Source organism: Cebidichthys violaceus, unplaced genomic scaffold (assembly GCF_023349555.1).
Source record: "Cebidichthys violaceus isolate CVI_PGR_0920_01 unplaced genomic scaffold, fCebVio1.0.p SCAF_38, whole genome shotgun sequence".
In the NCBI taxonomy this organism is placed as follows: Eukaryota; Metazoa; Chordata; class Actinopteri; order Perciformes; family Stichaeidae; genus Cebidichthys; species Cebidichthys violaceus.
The window spans coordinates 2,419,054-2,444,749 of NW_027176572.1; the positions used below are offsets into that span (position 1 = coordinate 2,419,054).

The 25,696-nt window shown below is 35.5% G+C and overlaps 1 protein-coding gene and 1 long non-coding RNA gene across 2 annotated transcripts; one reads left to right on the forward strand and one right to left on the reverse strand.

Moving 5' to 3' along the window:
- The first annotated feature begins 776 nt into the window (after positions 1-776).
- Positions 777-11,586, forward strand: trdc (T-cell receptor delta constant). The gene is made up of 5 exons (XM_068726139.1): positions 777-897; positions 9,300-9,509; positions 10,117-10,149; positions 10,254-10,361; positions 11,312-11,586. Coding segments are annotated over exons 1-5 (474 nt in total). The 3' UTR covers positions 11,314-11,586.
- Positions 11,587-20,085: 8,499 nt separating this feature from the next.
- On the reverse strand, positions 20,086-25,310 carry LOC137884438 (uncharacterized). Its single transcript, XR_011104736.1, has 3 exons — positions 25,167-25,310; positions 24,355-24,493; positions 20,086-20,150 (listed from the first exon to the last, which is right to left on the reverse strand). It is a non-coding gene; the product is annotated as an uncharacterized lncRNA (long non-coding RNA).
- Positions 25,311-25,696: the final 386 nt, after the last annotated feature.

Below are 25,696 nucleotides of genomic sequence, written 5' to 3' on the forward strand. Positions count from 1 at the left end.
ACGAAGATCTGGTGTTTTTGGTTTGAAGCTGAGTTCTGTGTGACTGACTCTGGATTAAGAAAACTCTACTTTGGAAGAGGAACCAAATTAGTAATTGAAACCAGTGAGTCAAATCTCATTTATTTATCTTTACTGGTAACAAAAATAGTATCTAACAACATCACATTAATCTTGTGGGTAATTTTCTTATATTGTTCTCATTAAATTCTTAAACGTCAACACTTTATTAGATTTGCAATATACATTTGTTTAGTCGGTATATTTAATATTATAGTCAATGTACAGTATTGGTCATGTAATTCAATGATGTCAATCAGATTCAATTTACAGTTTATAAGCTAATCAGTTTCTTGCTGTCTTTCCTCGTTTCCCATTTAACTTATTTTGATTGTTTATGATCATATTTTGCATCAGATTGATACACGGCGCGCTGTCATTAAAATATATATATTGTGAGTTCTATATCTGATTAAACAGTATTGTTGGTGGGGGCTCAAAAAGTCAAAATAAAATATGATCAAAACCATCTGCCTGTAAACTGTAAACTATCCAGACAGATCAGATTAACAATTATTAAATATGTTTATTAGCACTGAATCTTTGGAGAAAAAACAAACCTGCAGTAAATATGACGATATTACACCTTTAAACTGACCATTCAATTATTTCACAACTTATGAGAACAAAAGAAATACAATTATATGGATTCATCAGATATTACTTAAGCAAAACCACAAATGTAAAAAATATAATAAATTAATAAAAAACATGTAGCTATGAATTATATAAATGCTTCAGAGGTTCTGAGTTATCGCTCAGCCTTCCTGAACTGTGTGACTACAGGCGGTTACCAGAAACTCCAGTTTGGATCTGGAATTAAACTCTTCATCCACGACGGTGAGTTAAAACTGTTTATTACAACTAAATCCTGAAGACAAGCAAACCTACACTTTAAAATAAGTATGAATATACATATTTCAGCCATTTTATTCTTTAAAATCTCATAAGAACAAGAACATTTTATTGTTGGAGGAAGCTGTTGCCTTATTTCCTTGTAGGAAAATAAAAATCCATCATCATAATTTAATTGGAGACTCCAACGTGTTCATCAGCACTTCTGTGAACTTTACTAATATACAGGGTCAAAGAAACATTTACATTACACAAAACCTTTACATTTACTCCACAATCTCCTTTGACTTTTAAACACAACCAACAAATCTACAAAAAAAAATTATTTAACACTGAAATATAAAGACGTGAGTAAAAACCTACATTTAGCAGAATGTTTTTATTTATTTATTTTTCATTGAAATTGATGAAGATCTAATTGAATTGAGCCGCTCAGTGAGTATATGTTGTGAAGACGAGGAACTGAGCTGAAATTTATTAATGACAATTTTGATTAACGATGATTATACTCACAGAAATATCAATTATTTGCTTGTATCACTTTTGTCAACTGAACACTTTTTATAGACGGCACTTTAAATACAAATAAATATGATTGCAGCCCTTGTTTTTAAACACTGCAATAAGATGCAGATGTTCCATGTTTTAACCCAACAATAGTGAATTAGTTAATTCTTATTCACAAATGTTTCAAATAAGACAGTCCATACCAGGAATAAAGAAACATTTATAAACATATTTGTCACTAGGATAAAGAGAAGTTGATTGATGGAGGTTCTCAGTTATTGATCAGACTTCCTGAACTGTGTGACTGGAGCTGGTTTTCAAAAACTCCAGTTTGGATCAGGAATTAAACTCTTCGTCCTTGATGGTGAGTAGAACTGTTTGTGGAGAAAAAGAAGCTGCAGTTCATACACACATTAATTCACCCCTTAAATTAAATCTTATGAGAACAATAAGTTACATAAGGGAAAATGTAAACAGGGTGAGCAGCTACTTTCTAAAGACATCAATAATTTGACACAAAATATAGATTTTTAGAATATGTTAATATTATTTTATTGCTTCTGCTAAAAAGAAAAAAGTCCTCTTGCTGTGAACAGAGATCAGAACTGTTTCCATAGCAACAGTCTGCCATTTTAATATCTTGTGGAGCAATACAAAATAAATGTAATGATTCACATGCTCATCAGTGTTTATGGGATGTAAAAATAACCTTCAGAGTTTGTGAAAGAGGTTCTGAGTTATCGATCAGACTTCTTTAACTGTGTGACTGGTTACCAAAAAGTAGAGTTTGGCTCAGGAATTAATCTCTTCGTCCATGACGGTGAGTTAAAACTGTTTATAAAAACTGAATCATAAAGATAAACAAACATGTAGCGATGATAAACTAATGCTAACTAAGTTGTTAGTCATAAATGTACTCTAACATACAGAAAAGAGAACAAAGAGAACAAATCACAGTTTAGTGTGAACAACATTGAAACACAAAGTCCTATAGAACTAAATATGATGAGATAATACAGTTTAATATAGTGGAAACAGACAAAAGTAACAGAAACAATCTCACTAAAGGAAGCAAATGAATCAGTATGAGACCTTACTGACACTTTTACATTCACACTTACATTGATGTATACAATCACATCGTCAGCATACAGTGTTATATTACTGTAATTATTCCTGCTATGTTTTCTTGCTGTCTAGTTTGTCTCATTACTTGAATTAAGCATCTGGAGTTGTATACATTATGTTAAAAACAACTCTTATTTCATCTGAGAAAATTATGAGAATTCCATTGAGTCGGTCAAGATTTCAAACTTTCAACAATTAGCTTGAAAGCAAAAGCAAACTGGAAAAAAAGTATTTAATGCCTGATTTTGGTCTGATAATAATATTAATGTTCAACTTAAGAGATTCTGCTACTCAGTGTGAATTATGCAGGCAACAAACAGCTGTTCACACCAGCAAGTCTCTTTATCCACTAAAACTGGACATGTAATGTTCATTTTAAACTAATATGTTAAAGTAGTAACTGTGGTTATTATATACAGTTATATTTGTTAGTATGTAAGTTTATCGACATAGTATTCCTGTTTTACAAGTTTAAATTATCATAAATGTCAAATTAATTTCTGCAGTATTCATTGGCATTTCATTCATAAAAGTAAAATCAACACAGAACATTTCCTGTAAATGTGAAGACTGCTTTATTGTTGAATTATTGAATTTTAACAATTACATCATAATTTCACTTCTTCCACTTTGTTAAATAACAAGGAAACAAACAGACCTTAAGACAGCGTTAACAGTAGTAGTGTGTTATAGTTAATCATATTTTATGTTCTTTAGAGTTAAAACAGGAAGCGTTTCAAGGCTCAGAGGTTTTTAAACCAGCCACACATACAGTGTGAATGACGCTACACGCAAACTCATCTTTGGGAAAGGAACTCAACTCTTCGTACAATCCAGTAAGAATCAAACAAAAACATTATTATTGGTTTTATGCGTGAGAATAACTTAGTTTAATGAAGTAATTTAATAAAGAAAGCTACTAAGTGCTTTACAGAGAATCATAAAATAGATCAAACTGTGATGAACAAAGTAACCTTAAAAACGCGGCAGGAATAAAGTAAAACAGTTTTTACTTTATTTAAACAGAAATCAAGTCAAAGCATTTTAAAAAAGGTGGTTTGTTCTGCTTTATTGGAAGCACCTGTTTGCTTTAAAAGGTTGGATCTTCATCGACTGTTTAAACTCCCTGTGAAATAATTACGATCTCAAAATTCCTAATTTGAGTGAAACCAGGATTATTTCCTTTAACTGTTTATGGCAATAATTTTTAATGTTATGAAAACAAGATGTTACATTGTGTTCTCACAATATCCAAAGTTTCCTTTTGTGAACACTAACCATGATTTAACATTAAGTTTATTGTTAAAGGGTCAAAAATAAAAAACATAGACTATCAGCTTTGACTTGAACTGAAAACAAACTCATCTACAGCTCAGTTGTTGTTCATTCAACACTTAATATTTAACAGAAATCTATAGGCGTAAATAACATTAAGCCGTTCAGTGACTTTGAGTTATGAAGCGTCTCAGAGTGTGAATGACGGGACTCGAAGGCTAATGTTTGGACGAGGAACTGAGCTGAAAATACAAAACGGTAAAAATGTAGTGTTCATGAAACAGAAAATAACCAAATCAATCAGTGATAACATGCTAATTAATAATTTACAAATGTCCAAAACAACATTATTGATATGGCGGATGATATTTTATGACAACAGCTGCCTTTCTATTGTAAATATTTCTGTGATGAATTGTTGACGTATTGTTCAGATGATTGATTATTGGTTACCAATGATCAGCTATTAAAGTAAAACTACTAAAAAAGGTTTATCGGATGACATTTACTAAAACTATTAAAATCACGTCATTAAATTAAATATTTCTGTTTTAATTAACTAGTCCTGTAAATTTAATGAAGAAATTCTGTTTCTGTCAATTCTATCTCTCTCAATTCATTCTGTTAAATTCATAATCATTTATGAAAACTGTGAATATATGGATGGAGTCTAAATCTGATTGTTTATTGATCACATAACAACAATACAGAGAGTAAACGTTAGAACAAAACCATGTTAGTAGTTCTTGTTCAAGCTCTCTTTGATGTGTGTCTCAGACTGGAGTCCAAAAGATCTGGTTTGGATCAGGGATTCAGGTCTCAGTAGAAACAAGTGAGTCCAGTCTATTCATTTAACTGCTGGTTAGTCAGTTAAAGTTCAGTGTAATGGTTTAATAGTTAGTTTAAATGTTTAATGGTCAGTTTAAAGGTTAGCACGGGACCAAACTACAACCTTTTTAAGGTAAGTAGAGTTTCTCTGCTGTCAGCTTGAAATGTTTTAGATCTGAAGTTTGTTTTGCACTACGAACTCTACTTTAAGTTTTGTTTCGTGACACAAACTTTTAATTGACCAAGTCATCCTGGTGACATTAAACATATATATGAGTGAGATTCAACTTTATCACAAATTAAACATTCACCAATATCAATGTGTAACGAAATACCCAGAAATAATCTCTAGTAATTAATACATTTTTCTGTCATTGCAGAGTACCAGGTAGATGATGGATGTGTAATAAAAACTGATACAAATGTTTAATACAAAATATAAAAGTGCAAACAATACAGTCATTAATAGTTAATACAAGTAATTTAACTTCTAACCTAATTGTGTAATATATAGTAGTGGTATATTACAATATACTGTGTACTGCTCTCTTAATATATAATACATTTGAGTTTACATAAATGTTAGTTCAGCTTATAATTGAGCATAATTTCTGCTATTTGTCGTCAGTTGTTAGTGTCAGCGGTTATTGTTGAGGTTTCATGCAGAGTGTGAATAGTAACAACAGGAAAATGATTTTTGGATCAGGAATTCAACTGAAAATTCAAACATGTGAGTAGAAAGTTTTATCAAAAGCTATTTTAAATTCTCTTTTTTTGTTGTGTTACTTTGACCTATTAACTCTGGATGAACAACAGGACCAATGTTCATATTCTAATCTGGTATTCTACACGATAACGTTTTAAAGAAACATTATGTAAAAGTACTGATAAATGAAATATTTCTTAAAAGTTCCAATTATGGTTATGCATATTTTCTTATCTTCTTATTTCCTCTGTTACTATCTACACTTCTGATCTGACACAGCAAAATACATAAAAAATGTAAATATTCTGCAACATTTTAATTATACTCATATGGTTCCCACATAAATCTTGTCTTTCCTCCAAAACACTTTCAACAGATGCACCTCAACTAAAAGGCTCATTTAGCAAACTGATATTAAGATGTAGATGAGCGAAGTAATAATACAGACATAACCTCTTTGTTATCCATTCAGTCCTTATAAAGTCATCTGTTCGTCATTGTGACTAAAAGTTGAATTTAATCTATATATTCTGTACATTGTGTTTGGATCAAAGTGTGTGATGGTTTTTGTTCTGGACACCATGAATGTGTGAATGTGGGATACAAGTTTACTTTTGGTAATGGGATCAAACTGCACGTCCAGGCTCGTAAGTTGTTCATTATCTTTGAAATATACATCCAACAGCAGTCATTTGAAGGTTTAATTAGTGTAATACTAAAAAACAATCATAATGAGTGATGTCCTCATGTGGTGTGACTGATGGATTAAAAACAATAAGTCTGTTGGAACATCAACAGAAGTCTTCGCTTTGTCACCTAAAGTTACTTAAAACACAACTTTAATTTTGACTGCAAATCACAAACTGGGAATGAAATATTTCTTAGATTTGTCATTTAGTTTATTATATTTCTTATGTATTGTGTAAATTATATAAATTAACAAACCTTATAACCAAACAAAAACTCAGAAAATGTTCAAATTCATCCAAAATGTTTCATGGTGATATAACATGTGGTCTTGTTGTTTTTACCTGCAATATTTTAAATTTCACATGTGCGCACACATTAATAAGTGAATTTATAAAATATCTGAAAACCACATGTCTATATATATATCACTGGGCTTCATTTCCATAAGTGACTAAAGATTATGTTTTACTAAATATCACATTTTCTAAGAAAATGAGTAACGAGTTTGTTGTTCGGTGGCTGCTGACTGTGTGAATGCTGCTGGCTTTAAAATGTTCTTCATTTAATCGCACAAACAAGTGAGTCATGAGAAAGAACAACACGTGAATACTAGTTCCTGATAAACGCTCAAAACTAACGTCTATCTGCAGAACGTTGAAATACAATTACAAAGACTGTAATGTTATAATGCTGAAAATGAATCAAGAGAAAGAGAACTGACAATTATTGATAATTAAATGTTAAAATTCACTTATAAACAGCCGAACATTAATGTAATAGTATTGTATATTTAACTACTGCAATGTGAATATTTGCTACTTTTATCTTTCAATACATTTCACTGTTGAACACAGTTTGAAACAAACTAATCCATATTTCAAACCTTGTAATTTTAAAATGATGCTTGTAAACAACTTCTCTCTTCAAAAATCTGTAAATTGTCAAAAAAAATCAACAACCAGAGTGATGAATAACTACCAGTTCATTTTATTACACAACGGTTAATTAAAAGATACTGAAGATAACAACATACACTAAATGTAAAAAAGTTAGTCTTGTATATGGAAACAATAAATATGAATCTTGATATAAATCAGAATACAAACACGATGCAGACCTGTTGAATTTACTAAGAAACATAAACAAATATGTCATCAGCATAATGAAGGATGTTTTTGAATGATGCTAACTTGCTGTGTGAATATTAACAATAACAAACTGATGTTTGGATCTGGAATCAAAGTTATTGTATCAACACGTAAGTGCATTTTATAACATTTATGATTGTTATAAAGTCAGAATGATCATTATTGATAATTAGCATTAAGTTTTCTTTGTGTACACAATCCTTTAGTGATTAAACATTTAAAACTTTCAATGTTATAAAGTTAGGGTCAGATAGTCACATTTCATAGCTGTTTTGTAATATAACTATTTTAAACAGAAGCGAAATACAGTTAGGATAAACACAGTTAACGTAAACACAGTTAGCATAACCACAGTTAGTTAAACACAGTTATCTAAACACAGTTAGCATAACCACAGTTAGCATAACCACAGTTAGCTAAATACAGTTAGCTAAACACAGTTAGCGTAACACAGTTAGTGTAAACATGGACCAGTTGACTTTGACTTGTCAACACACTTTGTAACTTTAACATTCACTTCACAACATGACAACTCAAACATTACATATTTGTTTACACAAACATACAAAATAAATAAATAAATATTGTAAACACTTTAAATGTAGTCGATATCAAAGTGAGTCTGTTGTTCAGAAGAAGCACCTAAAGGTCTGAAATAGTCATTTAAATTTGTTCGACAGTTTAACTTCCATTTAACGTTTAACCTTTTAAAATCCGTTCAGACAAAATGACACATTTAGCTTCCTATTGATAAAATAAACATTGATCATATCAAAATTAAATATGTTTCAAACGTTCCTCTCAGTTCTCTGGTGTATTTGCTGCCAGATAAATCTGTGTGTGAATGACAACATCAGGATTGTGTTCGGATCTGGAGTTAAACTTATTATCACGACAAGTAAGTGTGAGTGTGTTTTAGCTGTAACTCACAGATAATATTAATACCATGATGTAATATTTCAAAATGCATTCAGAACATATCAGCGCAAACGACAAATAGTCTATGTTGTACGTGTATTGTAATTTGTATTTGATCAAGATAAACTATTCAGATTCTCGTTATTCATCCTGAAACGTAAGAATCTAATAAAATATTTCTACAAACTGATGATGTGAGTCACAAGACGTAATCTGCAAATTCATATTTGCTGCTGAAACACAACGTAATGTTGAAAAATTAACTATCAAATATTAAATTTGACAATCATATTAGCGTTAGTACCTTTAACTGAATATCTCAGATGTTAAAAGTTCACAGTAATATATTTTCTTAAGGCAAATTAAGTTTACTTCAGTAAACTTTTAATGATTAATATACTTAATGGTTGAAAACATTGTACTTCATTTATGGTTAAATGTATTGAAATGATGAATACTTTAGTTTTTAACAATACTTAAACTATACTTTTAGTAATATTATTAGTGTACTAGACCAAATATAATGTGAATATGAAAAACTAAATTGTTTGTGTGTACGTCCTTTGTTACCACACTTTTATTACATTTTATATAAACTTTTATTTAGATTAAATATTCTAAATTAAATGTACAACTATTACAGAAACTATAATAATATTGTGCATGTACACTAAATACTGTACATCTTTTGATAAATGTATTACACAACTACACAAAAACTGAGGAAAGTACCAAACCTAAATATATATATATATATATATATATATATATATATATATATATATATATATATATATATATATAAAATATTGTAAATGTATAAAACTGTATAAAAATCAAAGTGAAGAAACTTATTCAGTTCTTGTTGCTGCTTGTAAATGTTTCAGCTGATAAAATATTCAAAAGGATAAAATGTCTAAAACAAGTCAGAGATCTTTTCCTGCAGTCGTGTGATTTGGAACTATTTGTTCTGAATTATTAATATTCAGTTTTAAAAGTTGGCGGCTGACTCAAATGTTTCAGAGTGAGTTTCAATCACAGTGTGTCTGTTTGTTTCTTCAACTGTTACATCGAACACAGAAACTCTGTGTGAACGTGATGCACAGTATCGCATTATTAATAATAATAATAATAGTGTTTGAACATTGTTCCTGTGTATTCATGAGTTGTCCTTTTGTGTTTTTCAGACGGCGAGGACTACCAGCCGTCCTTCTACAAGCTGTCGAACGGGAACATCTCAGCTTGTCTGGCCACTGACTTCAGCAGAAACAAAGCAGCAGCAACAAAGGAAAAAGCAGTTTTCAATGGAACCGACGCCGTCCAGATCAAAGGCGACTCTCTGTACAACCAGGTGGCTTTGTTATCGCCTGAAGATGAGGAACACGAATGTGACCTAGGTGAGTCTGATGTTATCAGTTTAAACATGAGAGGAAAGGTGTGAAACTTATTAAAATGGTTTATGATTCTATTTTAGCCTGATGGTGATGAAACGGTCAAATTAATTCAAAATTAAAAACCAAGTCTGATATTGAAAAGACAAACGATATCAAGGAAAATTTTATTAAAAAGCAATCAAACTGAGACAGAACAAGTGTGAACGATGGAAACAACAGAAAAGAATAAAGCAATGAGAAATGATCAAAATGTAATAAAGTAGAATTAAAAGCTATAATAATAAAAATAATATTTTTTTAAACCGTGTGAATTAAAAAATAGATGAATAAAATAGAATTAAAATTATGGAACTTAAGTAAAATAAAACAAGTGATGAATATGATAGAATGACATTTTTAAACTTAAATACAATAAGGTAAGTAAATCAAATCCTGAAAAGAGTAAACAATAAATATCTGTAAACAATTCTTATTCAAAGAGCCGGCTGGATTTGTGGGTTTTAGTTGAAAGAAAACACAGAAAATAACCAAAATAGAAAAGTTTTTCATGAGAAAAATATTGATCGTTGTCATAACTAATATTCACTTGTTGTGTCTCGATGTTTTTCAGATGAAGATGTGTGTGAAGAAACTTTGCATCCAGGTTTGTATTAAATATTAAATCCAACTAAACAGCTGTTACTGTGTTTGTTTTAATCTTCACGATGATGATGATGATGATGATGATGATGATGATGTTGTTTACAGATCCGAAGGTGAACCTGATGTCTCTGACCATCCTCGGCCTCCGGCTGCTCTTCTTCAAGACCGTCGTCTTCAACGTGCTGATGACCCTGCGGCTGTGGATCAGTCAGTGTGAGTATGATATATATATAAATATAAATATATAGAACATGTAACAGACGTCTTTATTTACAATCCTCCTTGTTTTCATACATTCAGTATCAAAACAACAAAAACACGTTTACTGTTCAGCAGTAATAAACTTCAGAGCTGCAACAATAAGTTGATTTAACAGAAACATAATCAGCATCCATGTCTAACAGTGTCAAGTTAAAATGACAAAACATTTTATGGGACTTTTCTTCTTCTTAGTGACCGAGTGTCCTGGACTTTTTACTTCTCTGGTGTTTCAGAAATCAAATTATTAATATATAATTCCCAAATTTCCCCTTTTTTGATCACCATTAAATGTCTGTCAATAAAACTCAAAACTTCCTGCACATATTTTTCAGAATAAAAGCCTCCCAGCATCTCCTGGTTGGTTTTTACTGTGAAATCTTCGTTGACAACGATGGTTTGAAAAAGTAAAATAAAATGTGTTTTTTTAAACTTGCCTTTTGTTTGTAGTTAATAATAATAACCATAAAGAGAGCATCAAACCTCACTGTGACTTTTATGAGTGTTTGTGTTTAGTCTCGGGTCTGAGATGAGACATTAGTTTAACTCGTGATGTTCTTAAAGCTCCGTCCATCACTTGTCATCCAGATTTGTAAGTAATTATGAATCATAATTCATCTGAACCCTGAAAAATTACAATGTAGATGAATATTAAATAAAAGAGTAGAGGCGTTATTCTAATATAAATATAAAGTGAAAATTTCTGATGTTTATAAAATGATATGATGATTGATGTAATTATAATATATAAATATGATTATGTTTTTCTGTGAACGTCTTCCAACAGAAACTCACTGATTCACATTTTCTGTCCAAAGTTTATGAAATTTTATGATTTGTTCATGTTGAATTATAGATCTGTATATTAACGTTCATTAAACATTGTTTCATGTTTTATTTTGCAGAACTTCAACAGAAGACAATCGGTTCGACTCCACTTCATTAATTCATGTGTTCATGTCTAAATATAAATATCATATTCATTCATGTGTTCATGTCTAAATATAAATATCATATTAATTCATGTGTTCATCAGTGATGTTGTTGCTTTGACTCTTTCTGTCCTGCTGATGTAAATATCACAGTTACATTGAATTCATTTATTACATTTAATACTTTTGATACATTTGACTGAATAATAATGTTTAAAAACTGTTCAAATAAAGCTATGACATCATCAGACTGAATGATTGTTGTTTTTAATCAGAACACCTGACATTAGATTTAATTTAAGAACAGCAACAATACAAAATAATAATAATACTTTAAAAATATATATATTTTTTTAAGTACCAAAAGTATAAGTGCAGAATAATGTATATGATACTATTGTATTATAATAACTGATGCTGTTGATATGATTTGTAAAATCATAAACTTTATTCAGCCTGAGAACAACTCTTTATATCTGCAGAACGTTCTAAGATGTTTTATAAACTGTTGGAAACACAATGATGACACATTTCATACATTTCTGCAGTAACTCTATTGATATATGTAAAACATATTTACAATAAAATTAAATCATGAATGATTGTGTTTTTAGTCTCATTAAAGTCATAAAAAGCTTCACAGTGATTCCGTGTGAACACATGGATGATGAAGACGATGATGAGGACGAAGGAGAAACACCATTATTGATCTTGTTTTAAATCATCATCTCTGTGAGACATTTGGAATTTCAGGAACTTCTTTTTTGTTTCGAATCTTTATTTTGCAGAAAATAAATGACTTTATGAAAGAATATATGAAAGGAGATGTTGTTACATTCACTTTAGTAAAGTCAATAAAGTGAAACATTATTTCTGTTATGTGAAAAGTCATTAAAAGTTCCTTTCTGAGTTTCATTGTGGTGGTTTTAGTGAGTTCTGGAGCTGAGATTAACTGTGAGATGCTAGTTGGTGATGAAGAGTTTTCAAAAGGAGCTTCAGTCCATGTTGGTTCTGTAGATGTTACACATCAATGTTAATACAACAGGAAATAGAGGAGGAGCAGCACAGACTCATGTTCTCATGTGGTTTCCTGTTTGTTCTGCAGCACAAAAACAGCAGCAATGCACAGTGTGTGTGTGTGTGTGTGTGTGTGTGTGTATCTGTGTGAGAGAAAGAGGACAGTTTAACCTCAACAATAAATGAAGATGTTGAATTCAGAATTACAGTCAGGTTCTTGGTTCTTGGTTCACAGGGTTGGAACGGTTAGATGTAGTTTTCCTCATGAGGTTGTGGTGACTAACTTCACCTGTATCTTTACAGGAGAATGAATGAATGAATGAATGAATGAATGACAGTCAGTCAACATTAGTTTGATTACTTTGAGTTTTTTAAACAAACAGCATCAACATGTTTCTGTGGTCGCAAACTTCCAGTTTATTTTTCAGATGAAGTTCTTGTTTTTGTGTCTGTGTTATTTCTCCACACTGGAGATATATAACAATACTATATTTAACATTCAGATCATTAATATCTGATCAATAACTATCATCTAGAGGAGTGATGTAACCTGATCAAAGAATCAAGTCTCAGTGTGATGACATCAGAGCTTCTCCTCTCTGGTCACAGAGCTGGCCGCGTACCAGTGCATGTGAGCGTACCTTTTAGTGCACGTTAGTGCATGTGAGCATACCTTTTAGTGCACGTTAGTGCATGTGAGCATACCTTTTAGTGCATGTTAGTGCATGTGAGCGCACCTTTTAGTGTACGTTAGTGCATGTGAGCGCACCTTTAGTGCATGTGAGCGCGCCTTTTAGTGCATGTTAGTGCATGTGAGCGTACCTTTTAGTGTACGTTAGTGCATGTGAGCGCACCTTTAGTGCATGTTAGTGCATGTGAGCGCGCCTTTTAGTGCATGTTAGTGCATGTGAGCGTACCTTTTAGTGCATGTTAGTGCATGTGAGCGCGCCTTTTAGTGCATGTTAGTGCATGTGAGCGTACCTTTTAGTGCATGTTAGTGCATGTGAGCGTGCTTTTTAGTGCATGTTAGTGCATGTGAGCGCACCTTTTAGTGCATGTTAGTGCATGTGAGCGCGCCTTTTAGTGCATGTTAGTGCATGTGAGCTCACCTTTTAGTGTACGTTAGTGCATGTGAGCGCGCCTTTTAGTGCATGTTAGTGCATGTGAGCGTACCTTTTAGTGCACGTTAGTGCATGTGAGTGTACCTTTTAGTGCATGTTAGTGCACGTGAGCGTGCCTTTTAGTGCATGTTAGTGCATGTGAGCGCACCTTTTAGTGTACGTTAGTGCATGTGAGCGCACCTTTAGTGCATGTTAGTGCATGTGAGCGCGCCTTTTAGTGCATGTTAGTGCATGTGAGCGCGCCTTTTAGTGCACGTTAGTGCATGTGAGCGCACCTTTAGTGCATGTTAGTGCATGTGAGCGCGCCTTTTAGTGCATGTTAGTGCATGTGAGCACACCTTTTAGTGTACGTTAGTGCATGTGAGCGTACCTTTTAGTGCACGTTAGTGCATGTGAACGTACCTTTAGTGCATGTTAGTGCATGTGAGCGCGCCTTTTAGTGCATGTTAGTGCATGTGAGCACGCCTTTTAGTGCATGTTAGTGCATGTGAGCGTACCTTTTAGTGCATGTAAGTGTGCCTTTTAGTGCATGTGATAGTACCTTTAAGTGCACGTGAGTATTTCTTTTAGTGCATGTGAGCGTATCTTTTAGTGCATGTTAGTGCATGTGAACGTACCTTTAAGTGCCTGTTAGTGCATGTGAGCTTACCTTTTAGTGCATGTGAGCATATCTTTTAGTGCATGTGAGCGTATCTTTTAGTGCATGTTATTGCATGTTAGTGCATGTGAGCGCGCCTTTTAGTGCATGTTAGTGCATGTGAGCGTACCTTTTAGTGCATGTAAGTGTGCCTTTTAGTGCATGTGATAGTACCTTTAAGTGCACGTGAGTATATCTTTTAGTGCATGTGAGCGTATCTTTTAGTGCATGTTAGTGCATGTGAACGTACCTTTAAGTGCCTGTTAGTGCATGTGAGCTTACCTTTTAGTGCATGTGAGCGTATCTTTTAGTGCATGTTATTGCTTGTTAGTGCATGTGAGCGTGCCCCACTGGTTAGCCCATTGCTCTGCTCTCATAAGGACAGTACAGCAGACTTACAGATGAGAAATAGCCTCTTGGCTAACTCTGGCACATCTTCATCAATGTTTGTGACCGTGGATAAGTGGAGAGCAGGGCAGCCTTTCAATCAGAGGGTCGGTGGTTTGATCCCCAGCTCCTGCTCCGCTAGTCTCATGTCAATGTGTCCTTGAGCAACACACTTAACCCCAAAAATGTCTCCCGTAGCTGTGCCTACGGTGTGTAGATAGATACTGAATTGTAAGTCGCTTTGGATAAATGTGTCTGCTAAATGACTGTAATGTAATGTTTTTATTAATGTGCACTGTCCTTTATTAAATAAACCAATAAATAAACAACATCCAGACCGACAGCGTCGTAGTGGAAACGTAGCACCGACCCTCTGGTTCCCCCTCAGGTAAACTCTGTTAGCTCTGTTAGCTCTGCTAGCTGTTGTTAGCACGGTTAGCACCATTAGCTGTTAGCCGCTGGCTCAGTTGTTGCCATGTTGAGAGCCATGTGGAACCAACAGAAAATGCTTTAAACCCAAACTCTGTCTCTTCATCTTTGTCACGTCATAAAATAATAAGCTGATATCAGTTATTGTTTGTGATTCATAACAGTGTGAGTGAGTTAATACATGAACGTTATGAAACAGAAGCAAACTGTGATCAGAGAATCACAAACACACTTCATCAGAGACGAGAATCTTTTATCAAATGTTGTTTTCCTCTGAAACTTAAACGTACAAACAATGTGAAAAAATTAACCATGAACTAGTTTGATGGCTGAAGTATGTTCTGTATATACAGTATATATGTATATATATATATATATACACATATATACTGTATATGCAGTATATACGTATATATATATATATATATATATATATATATATATACGTATATACTGTATATACATAAAATATATACATATAGATGTTTTAAAATATGTTGTGAAGTAAATTATTTCTTCTCGTATTGAAGTATTAATTTTGAGATGAACTGTTTGTTTTACAGATGGAATACCTCCACAGTTCTTCTTCTCTTGGATCATAAATGAGTTTTCTCTCAGATGAACTCGTTCCCCAGAACCGGAGTCTGTGGTGAGTTCAAAGTTACAAAGTAAACGCTGCTCACAGCTGATTCCATCTCTGAATCACTTTATTTTACAGGTAAAAACCAAAGTGACTTTCATTATTGTACTTTACTCAAGTACTTCACATTAGTACAGTTTAGAGGTACTTTACTTGAGTTTTTACTTTAAAACATTGCTCTTTTTACTTCAGAGCTTCAGCTACTTTTCAAATGAAGATTTTGCAAACCAAAGATCTGATCACTTTATTTATTGTTGAACATTAAAGTAACACATGAATATCAATACATCAATACTAATGATCCAGTACTACAGAAGTACAACAGCAGCCCCTCTGCATTAGGAGTACTTTTACTTTTGATACTACTAAGTACATGTTGTTGCTAATACTTCTGCACTAAGTGAAATGTAGAATGCAGAACTTTTACTTGTAGTGGAGTATTATATACTTTGATTTATACTTCTACCACTGAACTGGGACAGAACTTGTGATACCTGATACTCAAAGACAAGAACGCTTCCATTTTACCCAGCATGCTTTTGGGAGCCGACCCATAATGCATTTAACCAGCGGCTTTGAGTCGGACTCATAACTCATAACTATATATAAATATATAGACTTCATTGAATCCTGAATGTGTGGTGAATCAGCCCGGTGGAGCTTTCAGTCAGCGTCCATGGTCTTCATCCTGAGCAGAAGGACAACAAACACCACCACACTGAACACTGATGAGCCCTTTATTATAATAATAATAAGAACATCTCTTCATTGTATAGTGCTTTAAAACACAAACAATGAAAGCAATAACAACACAAACAAAATAGATGACGCATGTATTTACACCATGTGTCTCATCTATCAGGAGCCGTCAGTGAGGCCCTGAGGGTTCAGGGTTCAGGGTCTCAGGGGGGACACTGGGTCTGGACCCTGCTCTCGTGGTTTAAGTCACATATTGTTGTTGTTGTTGTTGTTTATCTCTTGTTAGTGTCTCCGTGTGTTGTCGTCATGTAGAGGAAGAGGTTTTCTTAAGTTCACACGTCATTAAACATTCATATATAAACTCGTGTCATATTCATATTTAATGTAGTTTTATTGTAACTGTACGTTGAAGTTGATGTTCGCTCTGAACGTGTAGCGGCTGAAACACGACGTCACCACTCGGACACATGAACTGGTTTCTGTTGAACATTCACACTTCATGTTCTCATTATGTATACATGAGCTCAGCTGTCACAGTGTGAGTCTCTGAGTTCACTCTTTATTAAAAATGACTTATTACAAGGAAGGTCTCTTCATTTAAAATAATAAAGCTGAGAGAAACACAAGCATTTCTGACAATAAATGAGATGAAATAAATGTAATAAAGAAAAAGAAAAGAACCATACACATTAATACGGGTTTTGTCTCCATAGAAACGTCTCTTTCTCTGTCGTCCTGTGGAGGCGTAAGTCTCTGCAATCTGATTGGCTGCTGCTGCTGGAAGCTGTTTCCACAGGATGTGGTCGCTCGCTGAGGACGAGCTGCTCCAAGCGTCACAGACGGAGGCGGCGGTGGTTTCTGCCTCAAAGGCTGCTGGGACAGGATGTGTGTGTGTGTGTGTGTGTGTGTGTGTGTGTGTGTGTGTGTGTGTGTGTGTGTGTGTGTGTGGGTGTTGAGGTGAAGACTCTTCATCAGGTGAGGAAACAGATCTGACTCCTAAATATAAACCATAGATAAATATGTCACAAACAAACAGCTGCTCTGAGATCTCATTATAGTTAAAGTGTGCTTTATAGATTTAGTTTATTATTATTATTATTTTTACCAGCAGGGACCCAAAGCTTTTGTGCACTTGACTTTGTATTTTATTCTTTATATTTGAATTGTATGAAATTTGAATCGTTGAAATAATATATTTTTCATATTCTTCTTCCACTCTTTCAATGAGAATGAAATGAGACCAGATGCGTTCTTTTTTTAAATGATAAACAAAGAAATAAAAAAAGAAACAAAAGAATATATTAAAAGATCAGATGAAGTTCATTATTATTATTATTATTATTATTATTATTATTATTATTCATTATCACTCAGGAGGCAAATGTTCTGCTCTTTGTCCCCATGTCTTTGTGGTAATATTTAAAAAAAGAAAGAAGTTAAAATAGTGATGATAATAAATTCAAAGTGACGTCAAAAAAACAACAACAATAACCGTAATAATAACAATACTAACAACAACAACAATACTAATAATAACAATACTAACAACAACAATACTAATAATAACAATACTAACAACAACAATAATACTAATAATAACAACACTAACAACAACAATACTAATAATAACAATAATACTAATAATAACAACAACACTACTAATAATAACAATACTAACAACAACAACAATACTAATAATAACAATACTAATAACAACAATAATACCAATACTAATAATTAATGGGAGGAATCCTCATTAACATGTCATTACTTTATTTAATAATCGTTTTAATAATTTGATTTGAATCACACATTCGTCAGAGGATGAGCACTGTCCAAATACAGAACTATCAATCTACTGCCCTCCCACAAAGATCTGTCCTGGGCCCACTGCTGTTCTCTTTATATATCAATGATCTGCCACCAGCTTGTCCTGATACCAACATCCAAATGTATGCAGATGACACTATAATTTACGTGCATGGTAGCAAAATGGGACAAGTTGCAAATGAACTCACTAACTCCATGGTTCATCTAACTGCATAGTTAAAGCAGTGCTGTTTACAACTAAACGTATCCAAAACAGTATGCATGTTTTTTACCAAAACAAACTCTGGTAGTGTCTTAGGCTACAGGTTGTACCTGAATACAAGTATCTCGGAGTACTTTTTGATTCCAAACTATCATTCAAATCTCAGGTGAAAAAGGTCTGTAACCGGGTCAAATTTAATTGATCAAATTTCAGGTTCACAAGAAACTACATGTCAACAGAGGCAGCTAAGACATCCATGCTATCTATGGTTGTTTCCCATATCACTGACTGTTTAACTACCTGCTCACAGGCTAGCACCACTACTCTGAAACCACTACAGTCATTGTATAAACACACACTCAAAATCCTTGAAAACAAATCTTTTCTTTCTCATCATTGCCCTATACTAACAAAATATAACTTGTTTAGTTGGGAGGACATGATTAAATATGTGCATGTGTGTCTCATGTACACGATTACACATGACTTGACCTCTCCTCCGGTCAAACAGTTTGTTATCACAAGTCTGTCTGTCTCTCTCTGTCTGTCTGTCTGTCTCTCTCTGTTTGCCTGTCTGTCTCTCTGTCTGTCTGTCTGTCTGTCTGTCTGTCTGTCTCTCTCTGTCTGTCTGTCTGTCTCTCTGTCTGTCTGTCTGTCTGTCTGTCTCTCTGTCTGTCTCTCTCTTTGTCTGTCTGTCTGTCTCTTTGTCTGTCTCTCTGTCTCTGTCTGTCTGTCTCTCTCTCTCTCTCTCTCTCTCTCTCTCTGTCTGTCTGTCTGTCTCTCTGTCTGTCTGTCTTGAAATTGCCGGTCGACCGTCATCTACTCTTTATTGTTTATCTTTATTGTTGTTTATCTGACTGATTTATATATTTCTCATACTCTGCATGTTTTTACGTGTTGTTCCTCTGACATGGATGTTTTAGTGTCTAACAATGCAGCATGTTATTGTCTTTAGTCCATGTTTCTATTTTAACGTAGTTGTCTCTTATTGTCTTTGTGTGAGTTGACTTTGAGAGCCTCTGGGTTGTCTTGTTATACTTGACAATGTTTAAGAGTCTCCTGAATGATGACACTACGTATGTTAATATTCTCACTTTTTCTTTGTTTGTGCACGCTTTGTAAAGCGTCAACACTGTACAACCTTTTGAATGTAATCTTAGTTATGTTTAGTTTGTAACATCTGCCTCTTGGCTTTAACTCTGGAGCATTTACACAAATGTTTTGATTAATGTACTCTGTCCCTCATCAAATAAACCAATAAATAAATAAACGCGTCTTAGCGAGGTTTTTATATATCAAAATACTTTCACTTGAGTAAAAGTACAACAGTATCATCAGCAGAGTTAAAGTATCAACAGTAAGAGAGTACAAGTATATGTATATTTATGATTTTAATATGTGAATATGAGACATGTCGTATGTGTCTGTCATACTGGTGAACATTTACATAAATATATTCTGCTATTCTGTTAGTTTGATAAAACTTTATTTAGTAAAATGCAACCATGTGACGCCTCAGAAACAAACATGTTTATAAAGGTGTAAGAATGATGAAGATGAAGATGATGATGAAGGTAGTGTGACCTGCTGTGACCTCGTGACTCTGTGGAAACTTACCGCTGATGGAACAATCATTTGGTTGTTTTTTTGGTTTTCTGCAGCTTCGCCTCCGACAGGAAGTCAGCAGCAGGATGTGCATGAGGTGAAGAAGAAGAAAAAAAGAAGAAGAAGAAGAAACGAGGTTGCGGCAGCGTGAAGCTTCAAGGTCACGATGTGACGAACATCCGTCAGCAGAAGAAGAAACAACCGCAGCAAGTTTCCACTGCAGCTGTTTGTAAACCTTCAGGAACCTGAAATAAAATGATTCAAACATAGAAATATATAAATGATATGTATATTTTATTCTTATATGGATGTTATATACATAATATATATATATATATATATTATATTTATATAAAATATATATATATAAAAACTGTCATATTAACAGTTTATATCCTGAAGAGATGCAATGCAGTGAACGCACCACATACTGGTCAGTGAACGCACCACATACTGGTCAGTGAACGCACCACATACATAGTCAGTGAACGCACCACATACTGGTCAGTGAACGCACTACATACTGGTCAGTGAACGCACCACATACATAGTCAGTGAACGCACCACATACATAGTCTAGAACGCACCACATACATAGTCACTGAACACACCACATACTGGTCAATGAACGCACCACATACTGGTCAGTGAACGCACCACATACATAGTCAGTGAACGCACCACATACATAGTCAGTGAACACACCACATACTAGTGTGTGAACGCATCACACACTGAACACAATGTGAGTATTTAATTTGTTGTTCACTGGTAGAACTGGTTCGTGGTCTCTCTCAGGTCCTTACCTCAGGACGTCAGAGGCCAGAGGTAAGGACCTGGTCTCCCTCTGTGTACAGGGACCCTGAAGTGTCCTTAAAGCGACTCCTGTTTCCGAATGAATGAATGAATGAACTGAGGAAGATTAATCGTGGACAGAGGAGAACAACCGCGCTTCAAGTCTAAACTCGTCTGAAGAACACAGAAGTGAAATCCTGTATTTTATCCTGTTGGACCTTCAGTCATGTGACTTATTATTATTATTATTATTATTTCTATTCTTTGTGCTCCTTCCTGTTTTATTATCATGGCTGCTGAGTGACTTTTACTCTTCTCCTCCACAACTTGTCCAGTTTTGACAAGTTTATAGTTTTAAATGTGAGCAGTCATCAGATGAGACTTTGATCTCATGGTGGAGCTCTGTTCTGGGTTGACTCTCCAGGTCCTGGTCTGTCAGGAGAGTCCTAGTTCCTGTAGGGGGATACTGAAGGCTCTCCGTTGGCTCTCTGGTGTGACGACGGCTCCATCTTCTGACTGTTCTCAGGAACTGTTCCCTTCAAACCAATGAGTCCTGAATGAAGAGATCAAACCCTTTAAACAGAACTGATTCTGGATGAGCTTTATTTATCCAAGATGATCCAGGTGAGATTGTGCATCTCTTTTCTAGAGGGTCTACATAAAACCCCAGAAAACACACTTGAAGGACTAAACAGCAAAAAAGTCATAAAACGTTTCACGTAAGAGAGACGACAGACTTTCAACAAACCGATGATAGCATGGCATCACTGTGGAGCCCACATCCTCACAGAGACCTGAATCCACGGTGGTCTAGGATCAAGCAGAACTCTGGTGGACCAGAGGAGGTGGACTCTGTGTTTACATCATGAGGACTCTGGTGGACCAGAAGAGGAGGACTCTGAGTTTACATCATGAGAACTCTGGTGGACCAGAGGAGGAGGACTCTGTGTTCACATCATGAGGACTCTGGTGGACCAGAGGAGGAGGACTCTGTGTTCACATCATGAGGACTCTGGTGGACCAGAGAAGGAGGACTCTGTGTTCACATCATGAGGACTCTGGTGGACTAGAGGAGGGGGACTCTGTGTTCACATCATGAGGACTCTGGTGGACCAGAGGAGGAGGACTCTGTGTTCACATCATGAGAACTCTGGTGGACCAGAGGAGGAGGACTCTGTGTTCACATCATGAGGACTCTGGTGGACCAGAGGAGGAGGACTCTGTGTTCACATTATGAGGACTCTGGTGGACCAGAGAAGGAGGACTCTGTGTTCACATCATGAGGACTCTGGTGGACTAGAGGAGGAGGACTCTGTGTTCACATCATGAGGACTCTGGTGGACCAGAGGAGGAGGACTCTGTGTTCACATCATGAGAACTCTGGTGGACCAGAGGAGGAGGACTCTGTGTTCACATCATGAGGACTCTGGTGGACCAGAGGAGGAGGACTCTGAGTTTACATCATGAGGACTCTGGTGGACTAGAGGAGGAGGACTCTGTGTTTACATCATGAGGACTCTGGTGGACTAGAGGAGGAGGACTCTGAGTTTACATCATGAGGACTCTGGAGGACCAGAGGAGGAGGACTCTTTGTTCACATCATGAGGACTCTGGTGGACAAGAGGAGGAGGACTCTGAGTTTACATCATGAGGACTCTGGAGGACCAGAGGAGGACTCTGAGTTTACATCATGAGGACTCTGGAAGACCAGAGTAGGAGGACTCTGAGTTTACATCATGGGGACTCTGGAGGACCAGAGGAGAAGGACTCTGTGTTCCCATCATGAGGACTCTGGTGGACTAGAGGAGGAGGACTCTGAGTTTACATCATGAGGACTCTGGAGGACCAGAGGAGGACTCTGAGTTTACATCATGAGGACTCTGGTGGACTAGAGGAGGAGAACTCTGTGTTCCCATCATGAGGACTCTGGTGGACCAGAGGAGGAGGACTCTGTGTTCACATCATGAGGACTCTGGTGGACCAGAGGAGGAGGACTCTGTGTTCACATTATGATGCTTGGTGCTCAAACACAGTCAGTCTGATGGACAGTGATTTCCTCATGTTACGTTTTGAATGTGAAGATGTCGCCCATTTTATTTGCTTTTTACATTCACTATTATGCAAATTAATAAAATGCAAAACAGGAATGTTCTACTGTTGTTGTTTTGTTTGTCATGTGTTTATTTTTTGTGATCACATTTTTATTGATTTTCAAGACATGCATTAAAAATCAACCATAAATTACAATGAATACACACACACACACACACACACACACACACACACACACACACACACACACACATATACATGTATATATAATATATATATATATATATATATATATATATATATATATATATATATATATATATATATATATGTGTAAGTGTGTGTATGTATATATTCCTTGCATACTTGAATCCTCTCTGAGTGAAGCAGAAGTATGACATAATATCACTGAGTAAGAAATAGAAATCATCAAATAAACAAATTAAATGTAAAAAATGATGTGATTGACTGATTCAACCACGAGAGAGGAACACGTCGCGAGAGTCATCAACTGTCAACAACAACGTCACGTAAAGTTTGAGCCGCCGAGAGCGCGAGGCAGGAGATGAGGAACGTAGAATCACGGAAATGTTCCGGCACGCGGTGAGAAAACTGCTCGATGACGTCACAGACGATTGTTTGCACGTTTACGGTTAAATTGGCGCTTTTACTGCGAACCGGAAACGCGGATCTGGACCGTTTAGGCTTCTTGTTTAAACATGTCAGAGCTGTTTCGTCTCGAGAGAGTTCAACTTTGTTTTACCGTTAAGAGGAGACGCAGCTAGCTAGTAGTTAGTTACCATAACTAGCGATATGCTAACCCAGTCTGTGCTAACGAGATGCTAGCCAGTTACTATAACTAACAATATGCTAACCCAGACTGTGCTAACGAGATGCTAGCTAGTTACCATAACTAACGTCTTCGACCCTGCCTGTCCTCCCACTGGTCAGAGATTGTTATTTTACTGGTTAACTGGTACTGACTGATGTATCATTTACATAATTGTGAGGCGGTAAAGTAATAGCTTTAGAATGTGGTACTAATTTAGAATGTGGTACTTCTCACACCACAACTAACCTTATGGACACTATTTCTCCTCATTCTGGCATGTTTTAGCTCCATTGGATGGATACAATTTAAATCATTGTGAACTGTTAAAGAATAAAACAACCTGACAAGAATGCCCAGCTTGGGCTATTCTGGTAAGTTTAATACCTGACATTTCAAAAATATGAAAACTCTTTATTGCAACAAATTAGTCCAACACTGTCCAAAAGTACCTAAAATGATTAAATGGAGAAATGCGGCATAAACGCTATGCTCAAACTTCTCATGGTATAAATTCTATATGTTCCTATATGTCATACATTTAAATAATGTACAAATAATGTACTATATTTTCACTTTATCACACAGCCTAGATGTTACAACAAAGACAGAGACATTGTGACTAAAAGCAGAATGACGCTGTCTGTGTGTCGTTAAAGGATTCAACTGATCATGATGAAAGAATCTGAATCACGGTCAGTCACCATGACGTTAAAGCCACTGAGGGGCTGCATAGTCCGGCTCATTAATCGACACGCTCTTACTGTTCTTACCTGTAACGAACGTGACCCAAAGCACAAGAGTGACAAATAATGGTGTCCTATTTACGCTTGACTCCAAAAAATGGCTCCCGCAAGGCGAAATCAAGCTGAAATGTCAAATTGTTAAAAAAAAGGTGAAAATGTCCAAATCCTGTTGGGAGAAAAAAAAGAAAATCGAGTTTATGACTTCCCTTTGTACATTTGACCGTAAAAAACACTACAATTGGGCTGTCCAAAGTCAGTGGATAACTCTCATGATGTATTTAGTACGAGTGTTGTTCATAGTTTGACAGGAAGAAACTACAACATGAAGAATAACGTTTAAGTAAAATTCAGGTGATGTTCTATGTTTTCCTTATTATCAATACATTTGAACCAGCTGGCAAGTATAGTGCGAGTCTCACAGCCTGATATCTCCTTTAAAACCACATCAATGAGCCTCACTGTTGATCCTTCATCACCATCAACAGTTTATTTCATTACATTACATTACAGTCATTTAGCAGACGCTTTTATCCAAGTATCTAGCTACACACCGTAGACGCAACGGGAGACATTTTGGGGTTAAGTGTCTTGCTCAAGGACACATTGACATGAGACTAGCGGAGCAGGAGCCGGGGATCGAACCGCCGACCCTTTGATTGAAAGGCTGCGCTGCTCTCCACTTAGCCACGGTCACCCCGTTTCAGTACAAATACTCACTAGAGCACGGACCGGTTTCATGTAAGACAATATTTTCAAGGTGTGGCGGATAAACACGACGAAAATAAAATGATACGATCGGCATGAAAACAAATAGAAAATGCATACAAAATACAACTCACCATAACGCTGAATCAGCGGGAGCCCTGAGCTTGTTTCGCTTCAACGAGACGGTCCCATCTGGGGGTAATCAGAGACAATGACACCCGAAGTGTTCCTCATATCCAGTCTACTTCGTCATTTTGTTTTTATTACCGTCACTGCAGAAAATCCCTCTTCACACAGATATGACGTTGGAAATGGAAGCAGGGTTTTCAGGGCTTTTGTGGCGATCTCAGGATATTCGGATATTCCTGGGTTTTAATCCAGAACACCAGCAGAGTCGTTGTCTCAAAGATACTTTGAAGGCCACCGTCATTTACGATCTCCAGCAGCTGATCTTCTTCTGGCACGGATAAGCTCGATTCACCTAAGCTTGATTTGTGGGTCTTTTGTGGTTGGGAAGTAACGCTCCAACTCTTTTAAAAGCAAAGACAGGTGATCGTGCACCAGCTGGGAGAGTGAAGGTCCAGGCTCAGTCTCTTCCAAAATCCCTGCTAATGTTTGAAACGTGTCAAATATCCCTCTGTCCACTCGCCGACCCCACAAATAC

Coding starts and splice junctions, on each gene's coding strand:
- trdc (XM_068726139.1), top strand. CDS start 777: ATGAATTATATAAATGCTTCAGAGGTTCTGAGTTATCGCTCAGCCTTC. Junction 9,510..10,116: donor GGAACACGAATGTGACCTAG/GTGAGTCTGATG, acceptor GATGTTTTTCAG/ATGAAGATGTGTGTGAAGAA. Junction 10,150..10,253: donor TGAAGAAACTTTGCATCCAG/GTTTGTATTAAA, acceptor TGTTGTTTACAG/ATCCGAAGGTGAACCTGATG.